At 35.0% G+C, this 12449-nt stretch overlaps 1 protein-coding gene across 1 annotated transcript; it reads left to right on the top strand.

Moving 5' to 3' along the window:
• The first annotated feature begins 245 nt into the window (after positions 1–245).
• LOC121979422 (F-box/kelch-repeat protein At3g61590-like) lies at positions 246–1466 on the top strand. Its single transcript, XM_042531413.1, has one exon. The coding sequence runs from the start codon at positions 246–248 to the stop codon at positions 1464–1466; it is 1221 nt and encodes a 406-aa protein (XP_042387347.1).
• The last annotated feature ends 10983 nt before the right edge of the window (positions 1467–12449 follow it).

Here is a 12449-nt window from a genome sequence, read left to right as displayed (position 1 = left end):
AGGAACACGTCCCAACCTTATATATTAATCAAAACAAAGTAATAATATATCTACAATTTCTTAAGGTGGGAACGGCTTATTCAAAGGGAAGAAGAAGAGATTGATGGACAAAAGGTCGCAACTACTATTAGGTTTTGTATCTTTCCGGCGCAGAAATTTAAGATTTTTTTTTTTTTTTTCTGCTGTTGATTCAGTGAGGTTTTTTATTTTTTTACCGGGTACAAGTCCACGGTCTTATCTTCTACATGGAGTCTCGGAATAAAGGAGAGTTATCCCATTCCCACGAGGGTGCTGAGATCAGGACGATGCCAAGAGATAGTGTCGGCGAGGAGGAAGAAGAAGAAGACGACAAGGGAACATTGTTGTCGTGGGAAGTCATTCTACCGGACGAACTCCTGCAGAAGATACTCTCCTTGTTGCCCATCGCCAACATCATCAAATTGAGCATCGTGTGCAAACGGTTGTACGAGGTGGTTCACTCCTTCCCCCCCTTGTCTTGGGCGATGATGGCGCCACAGAAGCCATTGTTCTTCAGATCCTGCTTTAAGGACTGTGCCTTCTCGGGCATCGTGTACGACCCTTGTCTCTTCCGGTGGTGCAACTTCGACTTCCCCCGCTTAGAAAAGGGCATCTGGTGCACATCCTCCTCCTGCGGCCTGGTCTGCTTAATGAACCCCAATGACGGGAGCCGCTTATTGGTCGGCAATCCCATCAAGAGAGACTGGAAGCAGCTTCCTCAAGTCCCCGCCTGCTCTTTCCCCCACTACAATGCGCTCGCCTTGTCGTTCGACCGCCGCACGCGCGGCTACACCGTGGTCGTCGCCAAGTGCTCCCGCACCCAGCAATTGCCAGGGAAGTCCAAGCAATGGCACTTATCGGTCCACGTGTACCAATCGACGACAAAATCGTGGGTCACTCCCTTCGCCCAAGACCTCGGCCTCTGGATAGGCAGCTACGAGGCCGTCATATGCGACGGCGTGCTCTACTACTTCATGAGCCATCAGGATCTGACCACCCCCCACTTAATAGCGTTCAACCTCATGAAGCCGCCCTCTAGCATTCAGTCTTTGCTTCAAGAATCTATTCCTGCGCCATACCCTCTTATCTGTACTGGGTTGATCAACCTGTCGAACAAATTGGTCATGGTCGCCATGAAAGACGACTGGCCGCACGAGGGAGTGGTGATTTTGGAACTCGAGGATAAGACATGGCGGGAAGTGGCTCAAATGCCCATCTCCATGTACAAGGATTTACGCTGCAAGTATTTAATCTGGTGTTGCGGTGCCGGCGACTTCCTCTTCATGCACGCCTCAATGTGGTCGGTGCCACTGACCTTGGACATGAGGCAGAAGGTGTGGAAATGGTCGAGCCACCCCTACCTTGAGCAGTTGGACTTCTGCAACAGACCGGAGTCCCTATTCTACTGCGGCTTCTGCTTCGAACCGAGACTCGACGTCTCCTCTTGATCTTGATCTCTCTACTGCTTCATTTAATTTACCACTCGACAAAAAAATATTTTTTTAGCTTCATCTTGTTTTGTTTAAGAAAGAAATTTTTATTGTCTGCTATGATTTTGATCGTCTGTGTATGAGATAGAGTAACCAATAAGCTGAATTACATATGACAAAAGACGATTCGTTCATCCTAGAGCCTCGTCAATCTGTTTCTAGGTCAACATGGAGGCGATAATCATAAGTGACTACTAATCATTGCAGATGGTCAAGACAAAGGAAAGATATACTCGGACGCAACACACCATGTTTTAATCACCGTACCACCCCAAGAGACTGGGGCGGTGCGTAGTATTGCGCATCTTTGTCATCTCATGAAAAATTAATCATGGCTAAATTGAAGACTGTTTATGGACTTTAAGAGGTTTAAACTGACTAATCAGATGAAAGTTTACTTTGGGATAAAAAGCCGGATTAGTAACAACCAAATCTTATATCATTTTAGTTTTAGTTCCTTTTAGTTTTAGTAAGGGAGAAATTTCCGTATTATGGTCTATCATCTTTTAATCACTCTTTTATCTTAGTTCTTTTTGAAAATTTCTTATTGAACTATGAAAATTTATTTTATTTAACACATCAATTTGAATTTATTTAATTTTATTAAGATGCTTTTGATACCAATCAAAGTTCTTAAGAAGTTATTTTACAAGAGTTCTTAGATATTGATTCTACACTAGTCAAAAGTTATTAATGATTATAGATTCATTAGAATCACTTTAAATATAAAATATTCTCTTATGGTACTCTCGTAAGTTTAACAATGCACATATTTCTTAATTTCAAAACATTTTAAGTTATGTATGAGAGCTAAAACAATTCCATACATAGTCATCAACACCATCCTCCCTCTTGTACTCTCTTAAATCTAACTATGTTAAAAAAAACTGATATTATTTTTAGTCACCAATAAGTTCCGATCAAAAGTTATTGATGAGCCTAAATTTATTAAATTAGGTTTAAACATTTAGCATTCTTTTTCATGTCAGTGACATACTTAAATTTTCTAATTTAAATTTTTTTTTAAGTTATTAGTGAGAGTTAAAAGAAATCATAATGAGTTTAAAACATAATCATTGGAGTGCATAAACTCACTAGAATCACTTCAATTATAAATAGAAAAATTATAGAAGGTGATATTGAGAGATTTTTTTTTCAGGATCTTTCAATTTGTTAATATTTCTTGAAAGTAAAAAGCACGTGTCTAGAGATATTAGTTTCATATCGGGTGAGACTGTATTAAAAGTGTGATTCTATTCATCATTTTCAATAGGATTATAATCCTACGGAGAATGACAAAATCAAGAGTTTAAAAATCCTCATTAGTGCTAGCGCAGGGCATTTTTTTTTTTTTAAAAAAAATGGGAGTGGTAACTTAAAGAGAAAAATGAAATTATATTCTATAAGAATACTTTTATAGGTACACATAGGATTTGATAAACAAAAAACCAGGTCATATCTTCTCTCAGTAATTTTTAGTTTCTTTTGGTCTCTTTCATAATTTGCACGTTGGATCATGATCCAACGGATAAATTTGCACGTCAAATCATGATCCAGTGGCCTCTGACCGCTGACTCAATTCAAAACTATAACTTAACTGGGAAGGTAAATCTAGGAAAGATCGTAGCCAATTTTAATCGGATTTTGACTACTATACGACGTGTAAATTAATAAAGAGATCAGGGATTACGGACCAAAAAATCTAACCTTAAAAAACCCGAAATTGTTAAATACTAAATTTTTATCTGAAATGTTTCTATATCTTCAATATTTATTTTCTATTTTTTTAAATTTATTTTAGTTAATTTATATTTCAATGATTTAAAACAAATAAGCTAGAAAATTTATATAAAGTTCGATTTTCTAATTCCCTACGTTTTTTCTCCCCACACTCCAAACAACGCCACATCACACACACCAGCCACCCGTCATTCGTTTCCTCCGGTTAGTACCACACCCCTCCTCTTCGTGTCTGCTAGAAAGCTGTGGTCCCCTCGGGACGGTTTAGTAGCTAGTCTATGAGGAATTGTCATCATGAGGTATAAAGTTTAAATCTCGGTAAAACTGAGATAAATGTCTCTCTTATGTGCTAATCACTATTTCAAAGGCTAGTAGCCGCCCGTGATTTACCTCTTCCGTGTTGACCCTGTGATGAATTGGCGGAGGCTCTCGGGACGAACGTATTCATCTTTTGTTACCATACTGGAAAGCTGTGAATTAACCATAGACTTAACCATCAAAATAAAATTTGATTGTTAAATAGTAACTCAAATTAAATATGATCATTAATATCTATCGCTAATTTTAGCAATAGAATTATTGCTAATTTTAGCAATCAAATTAATATCGTTCGCTAATTTTAGCAACTAATTTTTATTTGTTCGCTAAATTAGCGACTAGCAAATTGTATTCGGTTGTTAAAATTGAGACAAATTTAAAATTTTTATCGCTAATTTTATTGACCGAATTAATATCGGTTACTAATGCTAGAGACTGAATTTAAATTCGGTCGCTAAATTAGCGTTTCATAAATTATATTCAGTCGCTAATTTTAACAACTGATATTTTATATTTGGTCATTAATTTTAGTGATCAAATTAAATTGATCACTAAAATTAATGATCAAAAGTTTAGCGATTGATATTTCAATCTCTAATCGGTAGCTAAATATATTTAGCGGCTAATTTTGATTCTGTTACTAAATTAGTTATCAATAAATTATATTCTATCTAATTTAAATTCAGTCGTTAAAATATAAATAAATTTTAAATTTCTATAGTTAAATTTAACTACTGAATTTAAATTCGACGAGAATATTTTCATGAAAAATATTTAGAGCCCTAGAAATTTTACATGAATTTATGCATGATTAAATAGGTTTCATGTGGATTCTTCTTTAAAAAATATATATATAAAAAGAACCAAAAAGAGGCATGACCAAGGATTCAACCTTGGACCTCTTAATAAGTGGTTCAATGTTATAACCAGTAGCCCCAACAAGGGTGTTCTGATATGAAAAGAGGGAAATTATGGTTAAAGGTAAGGAAAGTGAAGGCTCTCTTCACTAAGAAGGAGAAGTCCAAGTTTCCTTCTTCTTCTTACAATGAAAAGAGAGTTTTACTTTCTTCCTTCATTTAGGATGAGTAAAAGAAAAGGGAAGGAAAAATTCATTTTTCATTCTTCCTTTCATTTGGAATAAAAGGAGAAAAGGAAAGAGAAATTTTCATTTTCTTCTCTTCCTCCTCCCTCCTCCTCTCCACCGAAACCAAGCTCCTTCTTCCTCACCATTGCCAAACCAAGCAAAAAGGTTTTCTCTCTAGGAAAAGCTTCACAACCAAGATTATTTCTCTTAGAGAATTAAGCGAGAGATGTAAGTATTCACCCTCACCTGCAGTACAAGTAGCCTCCTACGTTTTCTATGCTTAAAATGTTTTGAAAAGAGACTTAGGGTTCGACCATGATAAGTTTTTGAAAGGAAAACATGCTTGTTTATGCTCCTTCATGATACATGATCTATTACATGTTGTTAGTTAAGTTTTCATGCTACATGTTGTATAAACAAAACTTAGAATCTTACCTTAGGTTTCGGCCAAGGATGAACATAAGGTTTAGAGCAAGGTTTTGAAATCTAAACATGCTTTTTATGCTCCTTCATGATACATGATCTATTACATGTTGTTAGTTAAGTTTTCATGCTACATGTTGTATAAACAAAACCTAGAATCTTACCTTAGGTTTCGGCCAAGGATGAACATAAGGTTTAGAGCAAGGTTTTGAAATCTAAACATGCTTGTTTATGCTCTTTCATGATACATGATCTATTACATGTTGTTAGTTAAGTTTTCATGCTACATGTTGTATAAACAAAACCTAGAATCTTACCTTAGGTTTCGGCCAAGGATGAACATAAGGTTTAGAGCAAGGTTTTGAAATCTAAATATGCTTGTTTATGCTCCTTCATGATACATGATCTATTATATGTTGTTAGTTAAGTTTTCATGCTACATGATGTATAAACAAAACCTAGAATCTTACCTTAGGTGTTGGCCAAGGATGAACACAAGGTCTAGGGCAAGGTTTTGAAATCTAACTATACTTGTTTATGCTTCCTCATGATGTATGATTTTCTATACAATGTTAGATTGAATTTCCATGTCTTAAGTTGCATGAAAAACCTAGAAACCTTACCTTAGGTTTCGGCCAAGGTTGAATTAGGGGCTTAGAGAAAGTTGTAGACCTAAACTATACTTGTTTATGCTTCCTCATGATGTATGATTTTCTATACAATGTTAGATTGAATTTCCATGTCTTAAGTCGCATGAAAAACCTAGAAACCTTACCTTTAGGTTTCGGCCAAGGTTGAATTAGGGGCTTAGAGAAAGTTGTAGACCTAAACTATACTTGTTTTATGCTTCCTCATGATGTATGATTTTCTATACAATGTTAGATTGAATTTCCATGTCTTAAGTTGCATGAAAAACCTAGAAACCTTATCTTTAGGTTTCGGCCAAGGTTGAATTAGAGGCTTAGAGAAAGTTGTAGACCTAAACTATACTTGTTTTATGCTTCCTCATGATGTATGATTTCCTATGCAATGTTAGGTTAAATTTTCATGGCTTATGTTGCATGAAAAACCTAGAAATACCACCTTGAGGTTTCAGCCAAGGTTGAATATTAGAGTTAGAACCTCACTTATGGTTACCAAAGGACTCACTTGCTATGCTATGTAGGTTGCAAAAGTTTCATACTTTAAATTGATTAAAGGAAAATTTAAAACATGCCTTCATGTTTCGGCCAAGATAAGAAGAATGAGGTTAAGAAGCTATCTAGGGTTCCTAAGGTCTTACATGTTATGATTAATGATTATGAGGACTTAGGTAGTTGATTTCATGTCTCCATGTTGTTTGAAAATCTATGATGTATGTTTATATGTTTCGGCCAAGCATGATTTAGGACTTGTAAGAAGTTTCAACACCTTAATCATGCATGATGTTGACTCTTATGATATGATATGAATTTTTATGTCACCATGTTAATTGATATGTGCACTTCATGTTATCATGTTATGTTTTTATGAGATGCTATATAATGTGCACTTCATGTTATCATGTTATGTTTTTATGATATGCTATATGTTATGTGCACTTGGTGCCATCATATTATGTTTATGCAAGGCTTATGTAAGATAAAAAGCCTAAGAGATGCTTCCCTTAAGTTGGGATCAAGAGCACTCTTCATGATATGACAAGAATATGAAATGTTATGATATGACAAGAACATGATATGTTATGATATGACATGATATGACATGCTATTTTACTTTGTATGGCTTGTACCAAGGGTGGGCTCCATAAGCGCCCCTAGGTCGATGGTCTATGAAACGGGCCTAGTAAAAGGGATGGGCTCCTAAGTTGCCCCTAGGTCGATGGTCTATGAAACGGGCCTAGTTCCTAGTAGGTTCAAGATTAGCTACCTTGGATCTATTTAGGATGCGCACATTTATGTATGTATGTGGTACAAGCCGGACCCTCATGTTGAGATTATGTTTAAGTATGTATATGATATATGCTTTCAAAAGGGAATCTTGCATATACTCATTTCATAATACATGTTTTCAAAAGAGCATCTTGCATCTACAAGTTCATGTTATATGGTTTCCTTTATGCTTACTTAAGATACTCTTGAAAATATGACTATGATGCTTATATGATCATGTTACTACTTTAAGTTTATGCTCTCACATGATATGATGTGATCTTATGCTCTCACATGATATGATATGACTTTATGTTTATGCTCTCACATGATATGATATGAATTTATGTTTATGCTCTCATATGTTATGTTATGATTTACCAAATGAACATGTTACCACTTTATGTTCATGCATGATTCATGATTTTTGTGAGTAGGAAAGGGACTTACTAAGCCTATGGGCTTATGGTTTTATGTTTCCTTGTACTGCAGAAAAAGGAAAGGAATGGCTAAACTAAGAGGAGCAGCAGGAAGGGCAAGAGTGTGTGTGGCAGTGGCACGGTGGAAGAAAACTGCTTTATGCTTTTATGTTCTAAGTTTGCATATGAACCATGTGTTGTCTTTATGCTTTGATAGTACTTGAATTAGTATGGATAGTTATGCACTTATGTTCTCCATGTTTCATGCTAGTATGCTTTTCCTTCTTCTTCTTACAATGAAAAGAGAGTTTTACTTTCTCCCTTCATTTAGGATGAGTAAAAGAAAAGGGAAGGAAAAATTCATTTTTCCTTCTTCCTTTCATTTGGAATAAAAGGAGAAAAGGAAAGAGAAAATTTCATTTTCTTCTCTTCCTCCTCCCTCCTCCTCTCCACCGAAACCAAGCTCCTTCTTCCTCACCATTGCTGAACCAAGCAAAAAGGTTTTCTCTCTAGGAAAAGCTTCACAACTAAGGTTACTTCTCTTAGAGAATTAAGCGAGAGATGTAAGTATTCCCCCTCATCTGCAGTACAAGTTACCTCCTACGTTTTCTATGCTTAAAATGTTTTGAAAAGAGACTTAGGGTTCGGCCATGATAAATTTTTGAAAGGAAAACATGTTTGTTTATGCTCGTTCATAAAATGTGGAACCGCCACATCAGCTACATGTTGTTAGTTATAACAGTTGTTTATGCTCCTTCATGATACATGATCTATTACATGTTGTTAGTTAAGTTTTCATGCTACATGTTGTATAAACAAAACCTAGAATCTTACCTTAGGTTTCGGCCAAGGATGAACATAGGTTTACACACTTTGACCCATTCCAACTGTTATATGTTTCTGAAGTACCCCCAAGTCTATAAATATATAGAGATATCAGATTGAAGTCATTAACACCATCGACTAAAAAATTTTCAAAGTTGGCACATACACATAATTTATCGCAAGGATGTTAGAATTAGACAAGGACATCATAAATACTTTCAATGTACTACATTCTTCCATTATATGTCAATTTTTAAAAAATTAAAATCCTCTAGCTCTATTAATGGGTTTCGATAAAAAATTATTGATGTATCTAGAGATCTCTTATTGGACTTGAAGTCCTGTCGTGCTCCGTAATCCAATTATGCAATTTTTTACCATTTTAAAAAATCACACTATTGTGGTGCTAGTGTTTTAGTATTTTATTTTATTTTTATAAATAAATATTAAAAATAGAAGATATTATCACATGTTCTATATTTTAATTTTTAATTAATGTTTTAAAATTAAATAATTTTTTAGAAGATTATTTATTAACGTTAAAATTAAATTTGAGTTAAACGAGAAAAAAAAATGTTGCATGCATTTAAATGAGAGGACATTGAAATCTTATGAGCGTCCTTTGGAAAATTGTCGCATGTAACAGCACGAGTAAGCACATCATTGCTAGGGAACCAAGTACATACAGCCTAACCTAAGTTTTGTTCTCCAAGTACCATTTATTCCTTGTGATATAGTAGTTCTCAAAAATACACTTATCATCTTCGTCAATCTTCTTCTTCTCAACAATCTACTTTCATCCTATGATTAATTTAATCCTCTCATTGATTAAGATCAACCTAAACTGACCGGTCTTCCACACAATCGGTGGAGACTTAGCTTAGCTTCTCCCCAACACATCTGAGATGATAGATAGATGTGGTACCAACAAATTACCATATCGTTTCATGTGTAAATTTCAGAGAGATTATAATACACCGGTAAAATATTTGAATAATCAATTAAATATTTGATTTCCAACTACAATATACTTTAAGAGTTATTTTTTTTATAAGATGATAATCTAAGAATGTTCATCGTTAGATATTAGACCATGAGTATTTTTTGATTTATTTTAATGGTTTATAGAAAAATTTTATAGGGCAAAACAATACATCCAATTTAAAGATCTTACCGACGCTATAAAAAATTTTAACATGCACTTACTCGTTTTTTATTTATTAAAAATATGTCTATTTTAAAAATATTTTTTCATAAAAAACATCTCTTTCACCAATAAATATTTTCCGCCGCATGATGTAAATAGGAGATTAACCATTAATAAACTTTGACTATAAAATCTCATGGACAGGATCTCATATCAAATATGATGGCTCGGTACGGAGCAGGTTAGTCTTGACGGCGAGGCCAGATTTGTCATGATATGGCCTACAATGCGTTCATTCTTTGTGGAGGAGCTGTTGGTTGTAACTCAGAAATTCTATTGATTTTTTTTACAAAAATTTTATATAAGTACTGAACCTTTCCTAGTAATCATGTGTTCTTTAAAAGTTTAATTTGGAATTACAAATGGAACTTAACATTATTGATTCAAAATTTAACTTATCTGTTCTTAAATGTTAGACTTGGATTGCAAGCGGAACTTTACACTATTGATCCAAGTTCGACCTATGTTACAAAGTTGATCAAATATTAATTTCAATGATCGATTCCCAGAACGTAACGTGGCGAGACACTAGGTCTTCTTGGATATAGGATCATCCACCACTGCCTAGACAGAACCTTTCAAAGAAATTTAATATTTAACCTCCCCATAGTAACCCTAGGTTTAACTACTAAGAACAATCGGATCACAAGATCGAAAAACAAAAGAACACATAAAATCGAAACATAAATCGATTTCTAAAATCGTAAACCTCTTGTGTTTGGTATTACAAGATCAAAACAAAGAAAAATATGAACTAGTTATGATGCGGAAAATAAATAACTAGTTATACCTTTCCTTTGTAACTAATGACCTCTTGATCTTCTATCGTATTCCACTTCTTATCTCGGACGTTGTGTGGGCAACGATCTACCGAGATGAGAATCCACCCAAGCCCTTCTTCTCCTTTGCAAATTTCGGCCACCACCTTTCTCCTAGAGATGATGAACTCCGGCCTCCCCAACCAAGCTCCAAGGGATGTTAAGAAACAACGCCTCCTTTTCTTTTTATTCCTTTAGCAAGATCCGGCCACCAAACAAACTCCTTGAGATTGAAGAGGTTCGGCCACAAGAAGAAGAAGAGAAGAAGAAGGAGGGTCGGCCACACCAAGGAGAAGAGAGGAGGAATAGAAGTTGTGTCTCATGAAGGCACCCCTACCTCTTCTTTTATATTCCTTAGTTGATCTAAAAAAGGAAATTTTAATAACAATTAAAATTTCTCTCTTTTAATATTTCCTTTAGTGTTCTCTACAAAAGGAAAAATTTTAGAACAAAATTCCTTTTGTTCCAACACATGGCCGACCACCTCATCCTCCTTCAATCAAGGAAAGTTTTAAATATTAAAACTTCCTTATTTGTTTCCAACAAAAAAAATTAATAAAATTTCTCTTTTAAAAATTTCCTTCATGGTTGGTTATAAAAGGAAATTTTATACATTAAAATCTCTCTTATGAAACATGTGGATGGTTACAAAAAAGGAAAGTTTTCGCCAAATAAAAATCTTCCTCTTAACTATAAATAAGGAAAGATATCAAACCTGTCTCTTAATCTTTTATAGAAAATTTTAAAAGGAAAGATTTAAATTTTAAACTCTCTTTTAAAACCATGACTTCCACATAAAGAAATATTTTTAAAATAAAATCTCTTTTATTTTAATTGTGGATGGCCACCTAAACTTGGGCTCCAAGCTAGGCCGACCACCAAACATGGCTCAATCCCTTTGGTTTGGCCGACCCTAGCTTGGGCTCCAAGCTAGCTTGGCCGGCCACCTTAGGGTGGGTAAGAAGAGGGGTACTTGGTGGATATAAGACTTAATAAATAAGAGGCTACGATAGGGACCGAGAGGAGGAATTGGTTTTGGTCTCCCGATGAACTCAAGCTTCCTGTGTTCGCCCCGAACACCCAACTTAAGTTCATCAATAATAATTCATACCACTAAAGAATTATTATTGAACTACCGCACCAAATCCCAAATTACATTATGGACTCCTTCTTATCATGAGTGTGTTAATCTCCTTATGTTTAAGATATCGAATGTCCACTAATTAAGTAAGTTACTGACAACTCACTTGATTAGTATCTAGTTCCAAGAGTAGTACCACTCAACCTTATTCTCATGTCGGACTAAATCCACCTGTAGGGTTTACATGACAAACTTTATGAGCTCGTCTTAGGGACATCATCAAACTAGATTACTAGGGCACAGTTTCCTTTTATAATCAACAACACACCATATAAATAATATTATTTCCCAACTTATCGGGCCTATTGATTTAACAAACTAAATCTCACCCTTTGATAAATTAAAGAAATAAATATTAAGTATATGTGCTTGTTATTATATCGGAATTAAGAGCATACACTTCCATAATAACAGAGGTCTTGTTCTTTTATTCAGTTAGTATAAAAAGAACTACCTCAAATGGTTCTACTCAATACACTCATAATGTACTAGTGTAATTTTATAGTTAAGACAAACTAATACCAAATTACACTACAGCCATTCCGATGGTTTGTCCATTTCCATCTTGTCCGTGAGCTACTATTTATAATTTATAAGGAACTGATAACATGATCTTCTGTGTGTGACACCACACGCCATGTTATCTACAATATAAATTAAATGGACAACTACATTTATCATAAATGCAGTCATTTGACCAATGTGATTCTTATTTCTAAAATAAATGTTTATACCAAAAAACTAGGCTTTTAGTATACACTTCAACAATCTCCCACTTATACTAAAAGACTATGCTGCCATATATGCTGCCATACATGCTGTCATACATCTGATTCTCATCCTCTCAACATGGCCATCATAAGCTCTTGCCTGAAGGGCCTTAATGAAAAGATCTGCCGGGTTATCTACTGATGCAATCTTGGCGATAGTAACTTCACCTCTCTTTACGATGTCTCGTATCGGGTGGTACTCGCACTCAATGTGTTCACTTACCTTATGGACTTATGGTTCCTTCGAGTTTGCTACTGCACCACTATTATCACAATGAACTGTGAT

Source organism: Zingiber officinale, chromosome 5A (genome assembly GCF_018446385.1).
Source record: "Zingiber officinale cultivar Zhangliang chromosome 5A, Zo_v1.1, whole genome shotgun sequence".
In the NCBI taxonomy this organism is placed as follows: domain Eukaryota; kingdom Viridiplantae; phylum Streptophyta; class Magnoliopsida; order Zingiberales; family Zingiberaceae; genus Zingiber; species Zingiber officinale.
The sequence above is the reverse complement of the archived record's forward strand: the minus strand, read 5'-3'. Positions and strand labels throughout refer to the sequence as shown.

What these genes read in the sequence shown, in the direction of transcription:
- LOC121979422 (XM_042531413.1), top strand. Translation starts at nt 246, where the DNA reads ATGGAGTCTCGGAATAAAGGAGAGTTATCCCATTCCCACGAGGGTGCT.